The sequence below is a fragment of the Cebidichthys violaceus genome, unplaced genomic scaffold, assembly GCF_023349555.1.
Source record: "Cebidichthys violaceus isolate CVI_PGR_0920_01 unplaced genomic scaffold, fCebVio1.0.p SCAF_9, whole genome shotgun sequence".
Classification (NCBI taxonomy): domain Eukaryota; kingdom Metazoa; phylum Chordata; class Actinopteri; order Perciformes; family Stichaeidae; genus Cebidichthys; species Cebidichthys violaceus.
In genome coordinates, this window is record NW_027176975.1 from 3,012,961 (window position 1) to 3,032,520 (window position 19,560).

Genomic DNA, 19,560 nt, shown 5'->3' on the forward strand with positions numbered 1-19,560 from the left:
TTAATAATTTTTAAAGATTTTTGCAATATTGTGTGATTAATGAATAATCTAAAGAGTGGAATGTAATGGTAAAAATATGCATAAACAACTGTGTGTCCTTGCTGTGAACCCGGAACTGGAAATAACAACTGTAGCTTATTAATTTTACCTTATCTGGAGTCAAGAAAGTTGAAACTATGCAGTAATGAGGAAACCTGTCCTCATCTCACCTTGGATGTCCCGAAACTGAGGTAAGTCAGCAAAATAATGCAAATGATGCGTTGCCACGGCGTTCAACAAAAACTCACAATATTCACGATGAAGCGTCTTCAATGTCACAAGGCTTTCCTTACTCAATTTGAGACTGATCTGGTCAACTGGCTAGGAGGAGTAAATAAAAGTATAAAATGTGATATTTCCTTTTGCCAGTAGGTGGCGCTATGAGTTATTGAACATTTCGGCGTTGATATATGCTCATTCTTGAATTAGCATCATACATATGTAATTTTTTGCAGATTGAATAATGTACCTTGGAGTTATAACAACTTTATTGTTCATGCCGAATGAGGAAAAATGGCCGCCATGCCACGTCAAGGTTCTTCCATGAAAACTCACCAAGTTTTCGTCACAAAGGTCTGAAGAGCATCCTCACCAAATTTGAGGTTGATCCCATGAATTCTGTAGGAGGAGTTTGTTAAAGTACAAAGGCTGAGAACTGCGAAAAGTGACAAAAAAACACAACATGGCGGGTTTACTGTAGCGCCCCCTAGTGGTTGAATGAAATAAAAATGTCAGGGTATATTACAGGATGAGATGTGCACACATGCTGCAAATTTGGTGATTTTAGGATAAATGGTTGAGAAGTTATGTGTATTTTGATATATAAGCCACACCCCTAATACGTTTATTGGTCCATATTTTGTAAACGCAAAGAGACATCAAAAAGCTTTTGATAACCTTTGATGGTGTAGATCCAATAATGATCCAGAGCAAATCTGGTATCAATCAAAATCAGTTTGTAGGAGAAGTTCGCAAAAATGTGTTTTTCACAAAATCCAAAATGGCGGACAATCTAAGTGGGCGGAGTTTAAGGATTTGAGAGGCTTTTTTGGAGGAGGTGAACATGCGTTTTGAATTTCAAGCAAATCTGACATACTGGCCGAGGGGCGTCGCCGGTCCAAATTCTAGGGGGCGCTAGAGAGCCATTTATTGACACACAAAATATGCAACCTACATCAGATGTCTATATTCACCAGGCCTGACAAGTGTGCAACATTTTGGTGAGTTTTGGAGTATGACAAGTCCCCCAAATATGCGCCCGATGTAGCTTTAACAGAGCAATAATCCAACATCACTGTGAAATGGACCATTCTGCATGAATGGAAATTGGAAAATGTGGAATGCTTTACTTTTACTTTAAGTAGGTTATACGATTTAAATACTTCTCCCACCACTGACTCTGAAAACACACAATATTTTAGTACAGCTTCCTCATTCAGGGACAAAACATCCACTACATGCTGTCCTCCCAGAGAGCTTCACATTCCTTCTCACAACAAAAACACTGGGGCCCCGTGGATTGGACGTGTGTGTGTGTGTGTGTGTGTGCGCGACAAAAAGAGAGAGAGTAAGAGAAAGAGAGAGAGAGAGAGATGGATAGCTAGACTACATGAGCATCAGCCAAAACCGGAACAATGAGTCCCCTGTTCGATTCCTCCCCTACCTGCCCCCCATGGCCTGTCCCAACGTGACCAAAAGAGCAGAACAGACGCAGCGCAGAGGGAGGGTCCGAAAGAAAACAACCAGCTTTCAGACGCTTGTTTTAATGAGTTTTGAACCCCCCCCCCCCCCACACACACACACACACACACACACACACACACCACAGAGGATGTTAAGCGCACAGAAATAGAGGGGGCGGAGTTTATTGTACGAGCTCCATCATAAAGAAAGTACACGTACACACACCGCCTTGGAATACATTGATTTGCTGTGACGATCACGTTTTCTCTTGGGCTGTTTGGCAGTTTGGAACATTTAGTTTGGTCAAACGGAAAAAGATGAAAATAGAGAAAGATAATACATCAGTATTTTTTCGATACAGTTATTGCAGTAATAGACACAGTTGTGACTGTTTATAGCAGAGCACAGAAATCTCATATTGCAGTGGAGAACAGATGGGGGGAGGGGGGGGGGGGATACGTCTCAGCAAAAAAAGGCACTTTTGAAAAGACCTTTACAGTAAATGAAGCAGCGACGGGTTAAATATCATATTTATGAATTGTGAAGCAGGAGAATGTTTCTCTTCTTGGGAACCTTGTTGTTCGGATATGACTGCTTCTATTAAGGGCTTAGGAAGAGGTCTGAGGTCACTTGGTCTCTCTGACTTAAGTGTAGTTGGGTCATTTAGACTCACAGTGAAATACAGCAATAAATATATTTGACCTAACATCTTAAAAACACCTTCACACCCCGACCCCATCACAAGGAGAACAAGAAAAACTTGGCACAAGTTGACCCGAAAACAATCCCTCAACCACGACCATATTTAACATTCAGCTTTCAATAAATACATTTATAACGTCACAATAGAAGTCATATACTCTCTGCTAACATTAGGCTACTCTGAACACACGTTCATAATTTGGCACAGGAATAAATATATGTCGTACTTTACAATAAAACTATAGACTATGCTGGTAATAGACTAAATTAGAATCTACGCTGTATAAAAATAATGGGCGTATGTTATAAACGTAAAGTCGTTCTTTTTAAAGGCTTGGTTTACGGACGTTGCTGCAGTTCGTGTGACTGTAAACTGTGAACCAGTTGCAGTCTGGCTCCTCTGGATTTAAAACCATGTCAGTAGAAGTAGTAGCAGGTGACCAGAGATGATGTTCTTCACCGACGGAGGGCTTTTTTTTAGAAAGCGGGTTTAAGAAAGTGAGCCAGATAAAATGTTCTTTTAAAGGAATCATGTCAGAGAGCCTAGTTTCACGTTTAGAAATGATGCATACGCAGGGCGAAGCATCTTTTTTGTCACAGTTATTTGGCTAATTTTATAATCCCACTTGTGAAATTGACCCTTGGTCGCAGCAAAGCTCTGCACACGCTCCAGCCGTCCAGATGTGAGCAACACTGGGCCTCTTTTTTAGCCTCTTTTTAAGCTCTTTGACTCCCCCGGGTTAGCGTACGACACCGATCCAATCCGAAAGGGGGACGCAGGGAGCCGCCGGCCGCTCTCTGCGGGGTCCGGCAGGCTCAGTCCGTCTTCCAGGCCACATTCAGGACCTTCACCACCTCCTCGTAGATGATGAAAACTATGGCCACGTCCAGACACACGCGGCCCAGCCGGGGAACCGTCCCTTTATAGAAACTACCGGTGGACACAAAGAGAGAGAGAGACATCAGTGTCACTTGGTTTCTGGGGGGGGGGGGGGGAGGGGCTAAAGCCAGTAGGTGTTTCCCAGTACAACAGAATATGAACCAAAGCTGAACTGAATCAAAGTGGAGCCGTACTCACGCTGCCACGCCCTCGTGTCTCAGGATCTTTAAAGCACAGTCCAACGTGCTTTTATATTTATGTGCTTCCAGACCCTTCAGCATGAAAAGATAAGATAAAATGAGATCATCCTTCATTAGTCCCACAGGACTACAGCAGCAACAGTAAAGGTATAATAAATAATAAATAAATATATATGTATCATCAATGTCCGCAGGAGGCACCAACTTGACGACTTTGGCTTTGATAATGGCGGCCGTGTTTCACTATACCTGCATCCTCGTCTTGATGACATCTAGAGGGGTGTTTCCAAAGACACTGGCCGCTCCGGCTACGGCTCCAAACACTCCGGTCAACAGGGGATTCATGGCTTTGTCGGGGTCGTCGCCTGGTGAAAGGACGTGACGGAGGAGTCGGAAACGGTGAACGACGGAGCGTCGAGCTCGTAGAACCCATAAACAATATCTTCATAGTGTACCGTGTCCCACGTCCACACTACGGACAAATACCCAAATGACCCTTTCAGAGCGTTGTACCCAGAGCTCAACACTAACGGTTCTACCTGGAACCATCTGTGAAAAGGTTCCACCCAGAGCCCCCTTCAAAAGGTTCCACGAAGAACCCTCTCTGGAGGTTCTGGATAGGTTCCTTTCCACCTTCTAAGGGTGCTAACAAGAACCCATCCGGGAGGGGGGGGTTCTACCCAGAACACTTACATTCCAAGGGTTGTCAACTAGAACCCACCCGTGGGATTCTACCGAGAACCCTCAACCTTCACCTAGGATCTTAAAGGGCCGGTTCTCACGTGGTGCAGCTCCACCCCCAACGATCACAGTTTCGGGGGTTTGTGGGCGTTTCCTTTTAAGACCAACGCTTTCAAAAATCCTTGGAGAAATCTTTCTCTCTTTCTTTACTAAAGGGTTCTTCAGAAGCAAAGAACCTCAGACAAACACATGCAGCCTCATGCACACTCACCTTTGTACCAGTTCTTGAGAGAGGTCATCACATAGAACCGAATAGCTTGGTTGGAGCCTTGTTTGAGGACCGTGGCAGTGAGACCCTGGTACGTCCCTCTGATCCCTGGTGAGACACACAAGAATACATTATCGTGTCCTGGTGCTGCACTTTTTTTTGTATTTGTTTAGCTGCATTACCCTGACTGACCAGTAGATGTCAGGCAAAGTACACGCACTGCTGCCCGTCTTTACCTTGTGCCTTGACGATCTCTCTGACCCCGTGGTAGAAGCCCTTGTATCTGGGGTTGGCTGAAGTCTGGTCATGGATGAATTTAACCTTGGGAGATAAAAATAAAAAGGAACAGGGTGATCCTCACCTAACACAAGACATGTTTGCTTTGCGATTACAAAGAAGGGAGACTCACTGAATACTGAAAACTGCACAGACGTTTAGTCTGGCCTTCATTCAAGTGAAACAGTGACACAGTGTGCAGGGGACACTGTGTCCAACAACTCCTCTGAGAATAGGATAAGTCGAGGAGAGTTTCTTCGTATCAAAATGTTTCTGCTGCTGTTTTGAGTCCTGTTGAAAATCAGAAATCTGACCACAGACCTTGACAGTTTCCATGGGACAGACCACCAAAATGGCCTCCAGGATCCCGGCTCCGAGCCCACACAGCAGGCCTCTGGTGCTGTCCAGGCGGCCGGACTCGTCCCTTGCATGGTTGCTGAGGAACTCAAACACCCCGAACCTGAGGAACAAGAAGAGAAGAAGACATTACTGTAGATTCTTGTGTTAGTTAACAGTGGATGACCTTTGTAACGACACGCTGCCCAATCCCAATGATTCATATATGTGTGTTTGTTGTGTAGCATCTTAAATCCTTAATGTCAATGTTTCCGTGTAGATTTAATATGTTAGGGTGAACACTCATGCGCCGTCCTTTTCGTTTTTACCGCCACCGGTCTTCCCCTTTGACCCCCGTGTTTTCGACGTCACGGCGCTATGAATTGTGGGCGAATCCCCTTCGGGCAAAGTGTGCAGAGATGCGTCCTTACTGCGAGCGTGCGTGACGGGCTCAAACAATGTCTGCGAGAGAGCTCTCGACAACCCGACAAGCGGGTCAGCGCTAAACCCGCGGAGATTGAGACCGGGCCAACGTTTCCCCGCACTGACAGTCCGGTGACGGCAAGTTTCTTTTGTGGTTCAGCCTTTTGCTCTCGTCTGTCGGAGTTCTTATCAATAAACCATTTCAAATCGGCCCAAGATCATCTCACAGTAAAGACGATCAGAAAAACACATGAAATCAAAACAAACAAGAGAAGATGTTACAGTCTAATATGATGAGATCCTCCCTCGTAAAACAAGGACTTTTAGACTACTGAGAGTGCAGAATGTGCTTACGGCTTTTACTTTATTATCCTTCCTTCCTGCGTCCTCATTAAGGATGCGCCAATAAACCGTAGTGTCACAGCAACCGACGAGTGACCAGCAACAGCTGCCATGGAAGCCAGCCGAGAGAGAGAGACAGAGACAGAGAGAGAGAGACAGAGAGAGAGAGAGACAGAGAGACAGAGAGAGAGAAACACACAGAGAGAGAGAGACAGAGAGAGAGAAACACACAGAGAGAGAGAGACAGAGAGAGAGAGAGAGAGACAGAGAGAGACAGAGATAGAGAGAGAGAGAGACAGAAAGAGATAGAGAGAGAGAGAGACAGAGATAGAGAGACAGAGACAGACAGAGAGAGACAGAGAGACAGAAAGAGAGAGACAGAGACGGAGAGAGAGACAGAGACAGAGAGAGACAGCGACAGAGAGACAGAGACAGACAGAGAGAGACAGAGACTGACAGAGAGAGAGACAGAGAGAGACAGAGACAGAGAGACAGAGACAGAGACTGACAGAGAGAGACAGAGAGAGAGAGAGACAGAGACAGAGAGACAGAGACTGACAGAGAGAGACAGAGAGAGAGAGAGACAGAGAGAGAGAGACAGAGACTGACAGAGAGAGAGAGAGACAGAGACTGACAGAGAGAGAGAGACTGACAGAGAGAGAGAGAGAGAGAGAGAGAGAGAGAGAGAGAGAGAGAGGTGTGGTTTATCTCTTCAATCAGAAAATGTTGTGCCAGTGACTCCTTTACAAGAAAGGTTATTTATAGATGGAATTGAATTGCGCTGAAGGAGGACGCTGCCCGGTACATTTAGCAGACGGGGGCGGGGGAGGACAGACACTGGGGTCTTGATGAATGCTTTGTTTTTCCTCCCCGTCTCTTCTCAGTCTGCCCCGACCATCTACCCGCCGTCCTCACGGCTCTAACGGGTTTCTTCTCTTACCGCTCGGCTCCTGTTTATTTAGTTGATGTTTTTGTGTTGTTTTTAAATCACTATCGTATCATTTCTCCTCCGCTCATTAAGTCTGGTCCTCTGCTTCGCTCCTCGCTCCTCGCTCAGGTTTGAGATTTAACTGGCTCCCTGAACACATCAAAATAAATCCTTTTTTCCCCGTTCCCTCTCTTGATGCACGCCACTCACCGACCGTAAAACTGCTTTGGAGAGAATTCCTTTTAAAAATGAAGAAAAAAAAAAAAAGCACGTTCCTCCCTGCAGCTTTCTTTAGACTTCGACGGCGGTGCACTTAATAACTAACCCTGAGAAACAATGGCTGTTCGTTAAAAGCTGCTGGAGAGAAAAGTGCCGCTGTCAGGCCTGCTCCTGTGCCAATTTACTCTCTCTCTCTCTCTCTCTCTCGCTCTCTCTCTCTCAAACCCATTTGACAAGTGGACTGAACTTCTCCGCTAGGATGTGGCATGTTTTGGCCGACATCCACAGTTCGGAGATGAGTCATTCCCAATCTTCATTAAGCGGGTCTTTCTACAAGGTCAGCCGAGGAGAAGAGGAGGTGAAGTATGGAGAGAGAGAGAGAGAGAGAGAGAGAGAGAGGAGTCAGCTGGATACTGAAGAAGAAGAAGAAGAAGAAGAAGAGAAAGAAAGAAAGGAGGCTGGGCCCGACGCGAGAGAGGGATGCAGATACGGATTGAGGGTCAAGAGGACCGAGAGGTCAAAAGCTCTCGGTCGACCCTCCAGCAGGCTGTTGGGCACATGATGGTGCACAGGCAATCAGTTAATGGGATGAGGAGGCAGAGGAGCGATGGAGGGGGAGGAGTAAGAAGAGAATGGATCGAATAAACGACTCGGGAGGGGGAGGCGGCGGTCAGCGGAGAATGTTCTCCGTAAATCAAATCTAACGACTCTCAGTCTCTCCGTCGTGTTTCGTTTCTTTTATTCACCTTTTTTTTTATGTTTTGCTTTGTTTCCTTAATCACTTGATCCCAAGCTGAGGGAAGGAAAAACAACATGTACATAACTTGCATCCCCAGAGCAGAAAAACAAAACCAGTCAGACTCCCTCTGGAAAAGGCTGACTGACACACTCATATGTGATTTCTCACACACACACACACACACACACACACACACACACACACACACACACACACACACACATTGACAGAGTACCAACACAAGCCTTCCTCTCTGTACTCCTATCGAGACCAACGCCTGAGTTTGAGTGGCATCTCTGCTTCGCCTGGCTGGGCCTGTCTCTCCATAGAACAGACAGGCTCTGCCCTCCGGCGTCACACACACACACACACACACACACACACACACACACACACACACACACACACACACACACACACACACACACACACACACAGAGAGAGAAAGAAAGAAAGAGAGGTAAAGAAGTGACTGAAAGAAAACGGCGAACAAAAAACGGTGACAGTTTCATTTTTCTTTGTGCAACACGTGCGCGCTCGCGGGCGCGCGTGTTGCGCACGTGCACTGCGATAGCGCACGCTTGTCTTGGAGATAAATGTCACCGCTGTGAAAGAATAATGTAATTATACCGAGGGGCTAGTGTGGCATTTATGCCTTGAATTGTGGGTAATGGACTAGAATAATTGGAACGCGCGAGTTAGTGGTTCCAGGTAGAAGATCACAACGGCTCAGACAGAAGCGCTCATTTCATTCCAGACTTTGCCGCACACATACACACTCCACCGCTCGAGTCCATGAGAACGGAGATATGGAGCGCCTCGGAAGCCCAGCGGTTACGGCGCGCCACAAATAAAACCACTTCATTTGATCTGGACGTCGGTAGAATTTTTACGTCACAAATGTTGACCTGATCTCGAAGTACGCGTCTTCGTCGTTGAATCCTTTTTTTTTTTTTTTAGTAATTTTACTCACCTGACTGCAGATTTGGGTATGGATCCATACACTAGTGAGCTGAGTCCTCTGTACAGTCCTTTAACACCGTGACCCTGAACCGTCTGTCTCACACAGTCACCTGGAGGAACACACACACACACACACACACACATATGAAATGTTCAAAATGACATACATAACTTAACTAAACATCTCTTCGCTCTGTGCCACCAGTATGGACTCTGATATAGATTACACCAACATCTGTCCTCCAGCTGTGGTTCATCAACAGCCTGTTTTCCCCAAAACCTGGTGTGTTTCTTTGAACTTGCGTCTGGAGATATGGCTCTAGAGTCATCAGTCGAAGGTTCTGCTATCGAGCCAAATGCACAACTGAGCAGAAAAAGCAACAGCTGTCTTGAGCGCTCATTAGCCGGGTCTGTGGTCCTCAGAACTCCAGCCAACATTACAGTCACACATCCAGGCTGAGAGAGTGTGTGTGTGTGTGTGTGTGTGTGTGTTTACCCTGGTACGCATGGATTGTGAGTGTGCATTGGTCTGTTCTAAGTCATATAAACAAGCACAGTGTGACAGCCTGCCAGAATCCCTTATGTACCGAGAGATGATGGGTAATTAGATAATGAGCTCCTGAGGGAGGCACAGGGAGAGGATGAAGAACAACATACACTTCAGGAAGGTAGGTAGCTGGAAAGGCAGCTAGGTAGGTAGGTAGATAGGTTGGAAGGTAGGTAGGTTGGTGGGAAGGTAGTTAGGTAGGTAGGTAGGTAGGTAGATAGGTAGGTAGGCTGGTATGAAGGAAGGTAGGTAGGTAGGTGGGTAGGAGGGTAGATAGCGTGGGCGGTTGGGTAGGTATGTAGGTTGGTGGGAAGGTAGTTAGGTAGGTAGGTAGGTAGATAGATAGGTAAGTGGGAAGGTAGGCTGGTGGGAAGGTAGTTAGGTAGGTAGGTAGGTAGATAGATAGGTAAGTGGGAAGGTAGGCTGGTGGGAAGGTAGTTAGGTAGGTAGATAGATAGATAGATAGGTAGGTAGGTAGGTGGGAAGGTAGTTAGGTAGGTAGGTAGGTAGATAGATAGGTAAGTGGGAAGGTAGGCAGGTGGGAAGGTAGTTAAGTAGGTAAATAGATTGGAAGGTAGGTAGGTAGGCTGGTATGAAGGAAGGTAGGTAGGTAGGTGGGTAGGAGGGTAGATAGCGTGGGCGGTTGGGTAGGTAGATAGGTAGGTGGGATGGTAGGTAGGTAGGTAGGTGGGATGGTAGGTAGGTAGGTGGGTAGCTAGTGTGGTAGGTTGGGTAGGTAAGTAAGTAGGATGGAAGGTTGGTAGAAAGGAATGTAGGTAGGTAGGTGGGAAGGACAGTATGAAGGTTGGTAGGAAGGAAGGTATGTAGGTGGGTAGCTGCTTGTTTCCAGTCTGCTCCTTTCAAATCTTCAATCGTCCTGTTGTTTTATTGGCATTTTATTGTGTTTATGTTTTTAATGAAAGAAACAATGAAAGAAACGGAGCTTTTTCGTTTCCTCTATTGCTGCTTCTACTCATGCTCGTGGAAACAACTTATGTGGAACATTTTGCTGAATGAATGTAATCACATAAAGCCCACATTCAGCTCTCTGTGTATTGTCTTACATGCTGGTACACATCCCGCTCACCTATTCCTCTGTATTTGGGAGGATTGGCCTTCTCATCCAGCTGCAGCTGGGTCTTGACGTACTCTGTGGGGAACGTGATGCAGATCTCTATGCCGCCTGCAATGCCGCCTGCAAAACACGAGACAGTCAGAGCAGATGTCCCCGGATATAAAGGAAAGGTGTAAATGAACCTGGAACCGATGGCAGAGGAAGAAAGACGGCGGCTTCGCTGACACATCGCCTAAACTTAACACGGCCTCAAACCCGGCCTGATCCAGAGCTCCGTCTCGCCCTCGCGAATTTGCACGGAGGCGCCGTCGCGTCACGGGTCATTACGGCGCCTCTGCCTCCATGAACATTAAAAGCACCGCGGCCGACGGAGGAAGAGTAACGAGCGGAGATAACTCAACCGCGGCTAAACTACGCTCCAGAGAAGAAGAGAGGCGTTGTGTGTTAGCGTGCAGAGAAGAACATATGCAGAAACAAAAGAAAGAATGGAGTGAATGAAGGAAGGCGTGAGCGAGACCGCTGGAGACTTCAAGCCCGAGACGCGCCGAGGTCGACCAGCGGAATGGATGAGGACAAGTGTCCTAAAGCGAGGCCGATGCAGAGCGCAGAGGGGGAGGAAACAGGGATGACATTAATTAAATTATCCGCTCAGCCTGCAGGGAGGGGCTCCATTACCCAGACCAAGACCCTCCATTAACTCAATGACACTGACTCACACACACACACACACACACACACACACACACACACACACACACACACACACACACACACACACACACACACGAGGGGAGCATGGTGAGATAAGCACATCGTGTGGTTACACAGAAAACAGGCAGACGGACGAAAAGAGATTCACGGTCTGAAGCTGCATTCTTCCTGTTGATCGTGAGGAATTATTATATTATGCTTATTTGCGCCGAGTCAGGAAAAGCGGCTCCACACAGAGGACACACCGAACCCGGTGAACGGGAAGTCAAAAAAAAAAAAAAAAGTCCAAATCTGTCTCTCAGAGAAGCGGTTTCTTCCGTTTCTGGGAATCACATGTTTGCTTTTTGTTTTTTTTTAAAGAAAAAGTTGCTCAGAAGCTTTTTTTCCCCTTCTTGAGTCTTGAAGGCAGAATGTGTTGATGCTGGTGTCTTCTATTTTCATTTATTTGACTTTTCCTCCTTGTGTTCTGGCTCCTCACGGGGCACCCAGAAGCAGAGCCTCCACTTCAGGACAAAAAGCATATATATTTAAACCCTGGACACACGTTTTTAGGACTATAGGAAAATACATAACACCGGGAATTTCTTCCCGATGCGAGATTATAAACCGCTGCATCGCCTACGTCGCCTCGAAGCCTCCGACTCATCATCTGCTTCTCCGTATCGGCCCCCTTCTGTCCTGAGAGGGGTCTCTGATTCAATAAGGGAAATCAATAAGGGAAGATGGAGTTTACTTAAGGCTGAACGATCGTCTAATACGGTCATTTAGCGTCATCTATCTCTATACGATCGCACTGTGGCAAAATGGAAATATTAAAATCGTGTGATTCACGTTTTCGACATGTAGATGAATGTGTCACGCCGTGAGATTTGAATATTAATATAGTATGTATATTTTCTGAAAATGGTAGTGTTTATGTTTGGATCCATGCCCTCACATTACACATGTATTTATTTTATTCAGTGGGATGAAAGTGATTTTGATTTTGAGTATTTTAGTATGAGGATAACGCTGTGATTTGTGGCACAATAATAAAGTTGCTTTTCACCGATTATAGCTGGATTCAGCCCAATTCATAAAAAACTGTGCTGAATCATGTGATTTCACACACACACACACACACACACACACACACACACACACACACACAGCCAGTGAGCTGTAAGTAAATGTTGGCTGAGCCGTAACAGGAGTCACATGAGTGCTACGACGCTGATCCGGGACCAGTGGGTCAGCGTTATCTTGCAGAAGAAGAAAACAATAAACCTCATTCATCCGTTTCCAGCCGAGACGACGGCCTGAACGGTGGAAAAAAAAAAAAAAAAACAAGCCAGCGGTCTCTCGGCAACTCACGTGCACACGATCAATCCTCATCAGGAGGAGAAGCGCTTTGTTTGTCTATCTGTCCAAAACACACACACACAAACACACACACACACACACACACACACATATTTCAAACCTGCAAACTTACAGATGACACCCTAAACGACTCCCGTGCAGCTGCCAGACGTGGGCGACGCGAGCAAAACGGCCATTAATCTTTATCTCCGCGAGCTCGCTCCCCTCTCCCGTTCTTCGTTCCCCCCCACCCCCGCCCAGCAGCACTTCTCCACACCGTGTCATAAAATCAATCCCTCCACATAGATCCCTGACACTTGCTATTACACGGGGAGAAAATGGAAACAGCGCCGGGGAGTGATAGTCACAACCCAGAGGCGGTGGAAAACAGAAACAAATCTGCTTCTGCAGACTCCTGGAGACTTTGAAACTTCCACGAGCTGAGCAGCAGTTCCATAGATCAGACGCGGACCGCATGACACGACGCTTCAGACACGTGAAACTCACACCTGTGTGTGACTGTTGGACGTATCATTCCAGAGGCATTAAGCCTCCCTGCTGCTGCAAAAGGGTTTCCACAAGAATGTGGAATCTGGCTGCAGGGATTTGCTCCCATTCAGCCCCACAAGAGCGCTGGTGAGCCACTGACGTTGGGTGATAATGTTGGGTTGATCAACTTCCTGCGTACCAAACTCGGCCAACCGTCTCTTTGTGCATCTGGATTAGTGCCGGTGGCGCTGAATGAGAAGTCTGGGGATCACCAAACTCATTAAGGTTCATCCTCAGGGACCCATGGAAGTTGTTTATTTACCAGTGGGTGACCGTGGCTAAGTGGAGAGCAGGGCCGCCTATCAATCAGTGGTTCGATCCCCGGCTCCTGCTCCACTAGTCTCATGTCAATGTGTCCTAGAGCAAGACACTTAACCCCAAAATTGCACCCTGTGCCTGCGGTGTATAGATAGATACTGAATTGTAAGTCGCTTTGGATATTCGGACATTTGTAATGTAATGTACCAACGTTCACGGCCAAAAGAAGTCAAGACATTGGGGAACGCTAGAGGAGAAGTTGAAGGACCATCCTCTGGGGACCACGAATGTCTGGACCAAAGCGGTGGACAACAGACAGACAGCAAAAGGCTCACCCGCTGAGTTTTCTGTGAAGATGGAAGTTTGTTTTGAAAAGACCGTATTGCATGAAACCAGCGGAAACTGACAGGCGTTGACAAAACTCACAAAAAATGAGGAACTTTTCGCAGGTTATCATGCAATGTAACACGCCAACGGAACGTGTGCGCTACCGTAGCGCGTAACTACCGTACGCCACTGGGCCCATCACAGTTTCCTAAAGCCTAAGGTGACGTCTTTGAATCGCTTCCCATCACCTAAGAGAAAGAAAAGCAGCAAATCCTCACAAACGAGAAGCTGGAACAAGGTTTCTTTAAAAGATTACCCATCAGGCGATCGACTCATCAAGCCAAAAAAAAAACCCGACCGATCATTTCAGCTCCACGCACTTTTGAACACACTTGGTTTTTTTTTTGCAGCGCAGAGGGAGCCAGGTGTTCAGATGACGGGGGAGGAACCGTCTCTGGATCCCTGTCCTGTCTGCTTCAGTGACTCCAACGAGCATCCGACACATCTGGTCCACTAAGAAACCTCCCTTCTCTCTGGAGGAGCTGACGATCCAGCGCGCTCCTCTGAACGTTGCAGCTCCTAAACGTGTTTGAAGCCTCCCCCCCCTCATTTCCTTCAAAATAAAGCTTTACCAGAGAATTAAGATTCAGATTCTTGCAGAGGCAGGAAAACTCAATTAATAAGCAGTTTTCCAGCGGAATCTATCTATTATTCATCCAAATGTCCCTTATTCAGATTATTATCACTTTAAATTCTCTGGAGTCCGGGACGTTATTAAGTCCATGTCTCCAGTCCAACGTAGCCAGAGGACTGATGTACTTCAAACATGAGGCGTCCTATTAACAGGGGCGGTAATGTCCCCCGTTTGCCATGAAACAAAACATGAAAAGAATTATTCATCGGACGTCCGGCCTCGTAGGCTTCCTGTCCCCAGCAGCGCTCCCCAACGCCGCGCTGGAGCTCAATTACGGGACGGAGGCGGATTCATTTTGCACGGGTTTGTTTTGACAGTGTGCACAGCTGTGGGCGGGGCTGCCGGGCTCTTTGCAGTGGAATGGGTGTTCCGTGTTTTACATTTCGATGAATTACACGGAGGTTTGAGCTCGTAGCCCGACAGACCGTGTATTCAGACGGCAATTTTGGTGCATTCAAGGAAGCTGTGGCTTTTGAAATGGACTGTTTTACAACGTGGCTGTTTTGGTTCGGTCTTACCGCTCTCTCTTCAGCGTGATTTCTAGACGCAAAAAGGCGGCGAAAAGCCCCAAAGGTTAGCAACTAGCTGGTGAAATATAGCTAACATGTAGCAGCTAAATATATTTCCCTCAGGACTACACAACACAACAACCCCATCACTCACAGTAAGGAGCAGATTGAGAAAATGGCTTTTCAAAACCTTTAAAAGATCGCTGTTGGGCGACCATCTTGAACCTGACAGTTAATTACTAGAATGAATGACCCTGCTGCGATTAAACAACAAACGCACGTTCACTCTGATCGATGCTTAAACTCGTTTAAAGTTTCCACGTCACTGTTTAATGAGTTAAAACCAGCTGCTGAGTGAAAAGAGAGAAAATCCAACAACTAGTGAGATAAAACCACAGACTGTATAAGAAGAGGGCGGAGTCACAGAGAGGTCACCCATCAGTTTGTGGACTGTAGGTTTGAAGCTTTGAGTTTGGCTCTTTGGCCGTCGGCCATCTTGGTTTTTGCAATCAGAGGTGACACCAGAGGGTGGAGCTTACTACAACCGAACGCTGAATAAGACATTTTAGGCTAAAATGTTACAATTAACTTTCATGAACTGAAAACGCAAAACAACTCCCAGACCGGACAACGCCGTGGTTAGCAACCTGTCAATCACCGTGTAGCCCCGCCCCCTAAAGCATCCCCTGCTTTATGGTCTGTGTGACTCTAAATGGAGCATAATGTACTAAATGAACATCATGCTGTATTGAAGAAGACTGTAAACTAGAGATTGAGACCATAAACTCATGTTTACAATGTTTACTGAGGGAATAAATCAAGAGAGAAGTAGAGTCATTTTAGACTAGACTTCTATACAACCAGAGGAGTCGCCCCCTGCTGGACACTAGAGATAATGCAGCTTTGAGGTACTTCTGCATTGGCTTCACTTTTAAGACCCGGAGGACATTCACAAGCGCAATGAAGAAAGCTGACAGTCATGTGGGCCTTTCTGCACTAATGTCGATGCCACTGCATTACGCCAACATCTCGCCTCCCGGTACTCGGGGAAGGGGGGGGGGGGGGGGGGGGGGGACAGCACGGCGGAGGGAAGGTGATCCGGCTGCGTCACCTGTGACACGAGGGACCGGGGAGTAAGCACACCGTTTGACGAGCCCTCTGAGCCCGAGAGGAGACAACCACTCAGAGAAAACCTAACCGGCTGCCCCCGAGGCCAGAGAGAGAGAGAGAGAGAGAGAGAGAGAAAGAGAGAGAAGTGACATAAAAACAAGCCTGTCTCAGTGGAAAATACAATCCATCATGAAATCAAGATAAAAACATAAAAACAATGGACTTTTCTCTCTCTGTCTATCCCTCTGCTTCCCGGGCTCTGCTCACAAATGTTACAAGTGAACCAGAGCCCAGTGAATCAGGACCAGAGACTCCATTCAGACTCTCTCTCTCTCTCTCTCTCTCTCTCTCTCTCTCTCCCCCTCAGGCCTCGCGCAGACAAAACCCTCCTTCCTTCCGTGTCTCAACTCAGTGTCTGCCGAGAGAGGACTTGAAAAAACCAGCCAATGGGAGCAGAAAGAGCTCACAGATCTCTAAAAGCTTTGGAAATGTGTGCAACATCCCCCCCACCCCCATCCCTCCATCACCACTCTCTCCGTCTATGCTGGCCCCGTAACCCATTACGCTTTGACCTTCTACTTCTTGCTTTGTCTACCCCGAGCCTTCGGGCAAGTACGCGGTGGAGTAGCGCTAGCATGTCGGAGCGCTGCGAGGGGCGTCAAACTGGATTTATGACACCGCCACAGCCATGGCGAGAGGAATTCGCATCTTGACGATGTGAGTTGTCGGCTGTGGCTTCTGATGGACGACTCGGGGGGGGGAGACAGTCGCTGAGTCATGTTTTGAACATCAAAAACCTTTGAGAGACTGATAAATCGATGGCTGGCTGACGCCGAGGCCCGGGAGGAGGTTGTGAGACGGGGTTGGATGAAGCTGCTGCTGCTGCTGCTGCTGCAGAAACAAAACTGGACCGACAGGATCGGGACGAGCTAAACGACGCAGGGAGCGACGCGCCGGGGCCATATCCAGTCAATCAGGCTGCACAGGAACGAAGGGGGGGAGGAAAGGGGGAGGGGAAAGGTCTCTCCACGGCCACATTTACATTTCTCTCTGGCTGACAGGACGACACCAGTCGGGCGATTTTGTATTTTTTTTTTGGTTTGTTTTCTTATCTCCTTGCTCCACAAAAATCATTCACTTGAACCGTTGTTCTTTAAGCGTCACGATCCCGTTTTAATCGTTATCGATACGCTGTGCTGAGTCAGAGAATCGGGTGATAAAGAAGCAGCTAACGAGCTCCAGAGCGTGAGCAGAGAGGGATCTTTATGCTGACGTTGAACAGGAGCGAATGACCCTATCTATATCTATATATATATACATATATATATATATATATATATATATATATGATAATAAACTAAATATGTGGGGGTTTCTTTTAACTTCTGGCCTGGTAAAACAAGCAGGTTGAAGAAGTTGCCGTGGGCTCTGGTAACTCACTATGGGACATTTTCACTATTTTAAGACGTTTTATAGGCAAAATCAAAAAAGAAATCAGCACAATAAGTCAAATATTCCTAAGCGTCAGCCCTGAAACAGTGACTTTCATTCAATCTCTGAATCAAAAGGAATTCATTCAGAACGATGAATCATTCAGCGCCGAGCCGCTTGCCAGAGAACAAGGCTGAAATCAACAGAGTGCTGCCAAAGAGCAGCGTGTAGCCTTTAATACAGGGGCTCTTCATCAGCTGGAGCTGCTGCACCCTGATCATCAACACAGGAGGGGGGGAGGAGGGAGGGGAGGAAGGGGGGGAGACGGAACAGCGGGAGAGGAAGAGTGAGGTTTCTGAACCCCGGCGGGGATAAACTGATGAATCACAGGAGTGGCCCACAACAAGCATGACTGAAGTGGCGCTCCACCAATTGATCTATTAATATGTCCCCACTGAACCTCTGCAGCTCAAGTCATAAATGAAAATGTATTTTTCCTGTTTCATATTAATTTATAATACATGGTTAACCCAATAAGTTGGTCATACTATTTAGTTTCAGCCGGAGAATGCAGCATTGAGATGATAGAACGGATGCATATTTTTTCACCCTCGACACAAGGTCCCTTTAGTAGCTGCTCTTTCGATCACACCGCATGATCTTCATCGGTCGATGGACCTTTTAAAGGCCTTAAAGAAGAAGAAAAATAGAACCTTGAACATCTACAACTGGGGGTGGAAAAAAAAAATTCATCTATAGGAGATCACGTGACATGATCAACCAGAAAAGAAAAAAAACTCAACATTAATTTAAAAGGGCGCGTTGAGAGTCCTCCACTCTGCCGCGCGCGCATCGATCCACTCTAACATCATTACGTCAAAGTGGTCGAGAGGCGATTCTTTTAGATTCGCGTCGGTGCAGCGGTGTTCGGTCGGGACGGCGTCCTCTCGAGGGGGGGGGCGGTTCCCTTCTTCACGAACAGCCCCAAGGGGGGTCACGAGGTCAGCACGGTTTTGAGGGCAAGTGACAGAAGTCGGTTGAAAAATTTATAAAGTCTGTTTTAAATATCCACATAATAGCTGTTGAGTTATTGACTTTGCGTGGACGCTCTTCCCTCTAACGAGATGTGACCACACGTGTTTGTTTTACTATCTTTAACGTATTTATTAGGGTTGCATTGGAAACAAGTTCACACAAAGTAGCCTATTTAAAAATAATAATTAAAAAACCTGTTTATTCAACTGTAACTTCTTTGCAGACGAGTAACATTTTGCACAACTTTCCGCGTGACAAGTTAAGATGGACTTACCTGCCAGATTCGCCTTTCCCGGATGAGTTAGTTTCGTTTTCCCCGCCGCCGCCGCCAGACACCGCGGTCTGAAGACAGGGCTGATCAATGTGCCTCTATCCTGCATAATTGCCAGGAAATGCACACTAAGATATACAACCCAAAAAAAGCTTCTACTCTTAATTATCTATATCTTCAAGCAGCTTAAGTGGCCTGATAAAAGGAGCGCGCGACACATGCACAGCTGCCGTCTGGTGCGCTCTCCTGGAGGATGCAGGTGACCTGGGTTGAGACTCCAGCGGAGCTCTCTCTCTCTCGCTCTCTCGCTCTCTCCCTCTCTCTCTCGCGCTCTCTCTCCCTCTCTCTGTGTTGACAGTGGGGCAGGTACACTGGGACCGTGGAGGAAGTTGGGACGTTCTATATATCCAATGGGCTGTTTAGTTGTAACCATGGCAACGCCGTATCACGACGGTTAGTGCGTAAGTAGATCCGGAAGCGAGGAGGGGCGGCGAAACGAGAAGTCGTCTCCCGTGTCCGGCTGCCGCGTGGAACTTGGCGGGTTTTCTCCGTTGAATTAATTGGAATTTCTTTTCTTTTTTCTTCTTTTTAAAAAAATAAAAACTGCAGAGCCTGTTGCGCGAGACAAGGGGTCGGTGGTGGTGGGTGGACACTCTGGGTGCTTGCGCGAGCGTAGAGCGGCTACTTTTATTCCACAGTAGAAGAAGACGGAGAAGAAGAAGAAGAAGGGCGGGGCTGCAGCCTGTCCTGTATTACCATCTGAATGCAGGCCAGCGGGGGAGAATAAAGTCCTATTCCCGTTATTAAATCGTTTTTACGACCAAACACCCCCCCCCCCCCATACACACACACACACACACACACACACACACACACACACACACACACACACACAGCTGGCGGTAATTGGTCCAAACATACCAGCCACGCCCTCTCCAAACAAAGAGGCAGCGGCTCCTGACACACTCAGGAACCATCAATCAGGCCTTGGCAGCTCGGTTACAATACTGTCTGTCCGGGGTT

The 19,560-nt window shown here is 47.1% G+C and overlaps 1 protein-coding gene across 1 annotated transcript; it reads right to left on the reverse strand.

The window, feature by feature from the left end:
- Window positions 1–1,831: 1,831 nt before the first annotated feature.
- On the reverse strand, window positions 1,832–19,345 carry si:dkey-178e17.1 (tricarboxylate transport protein B, mitochondrial). Its single transcript, XM_068704120.1, has 9 exons — window positions 18,541–19,345; window positions 10,314–10,421; window positions 8,690–8,789; window positions 5,051–5,189; window positions 4,690–4,774; window positions 4,457–4,561; window positions 3,754–3,869; window positions 3,503–3,576; window positions 1,832–3,355 (listed from the first exon to the last, which is right to left on the reverse strand). Exons 1-9 carry the CDS (start codon window positions 18,644–18,646, stop codon window positions 3,241–3,243), a joined length of 948 nt encoding a protein of 315 aa, XP_068560221.1. The 5' UTR covers window positions 18,647–19,345; the 3' UTR covers window positions 1,832–3,240.
- Window positions 19,346–19,560: the final 215 nt, after the last annotated feature.

Bases quoted from the DNA above. Each gene is read 5' to 3' on its own strand.
- si:dkey-178e17.1 (XM_068704120.1), bottom strand. From the start codon at position 18,646: ATGCAGGATAGAGGCACATTGATCAGCCCTGTCTTCAGACCGCGGTGT. The intron at 10,422-18,540 runs GTAAGTCCATCT...CGTGTTTTGCAG, and splicing joins GGGAAAGGCGAATCTGGCAG to GCGGCATTGCAGGCGGCATA. The intron at 3,870-4,456 runs GTGAGTGTGCAT...TCCTTTCACCAG, and splicing joins TCTCAAGAACTGGTACAAAG to GCGACGACCCCGACAAAGCC.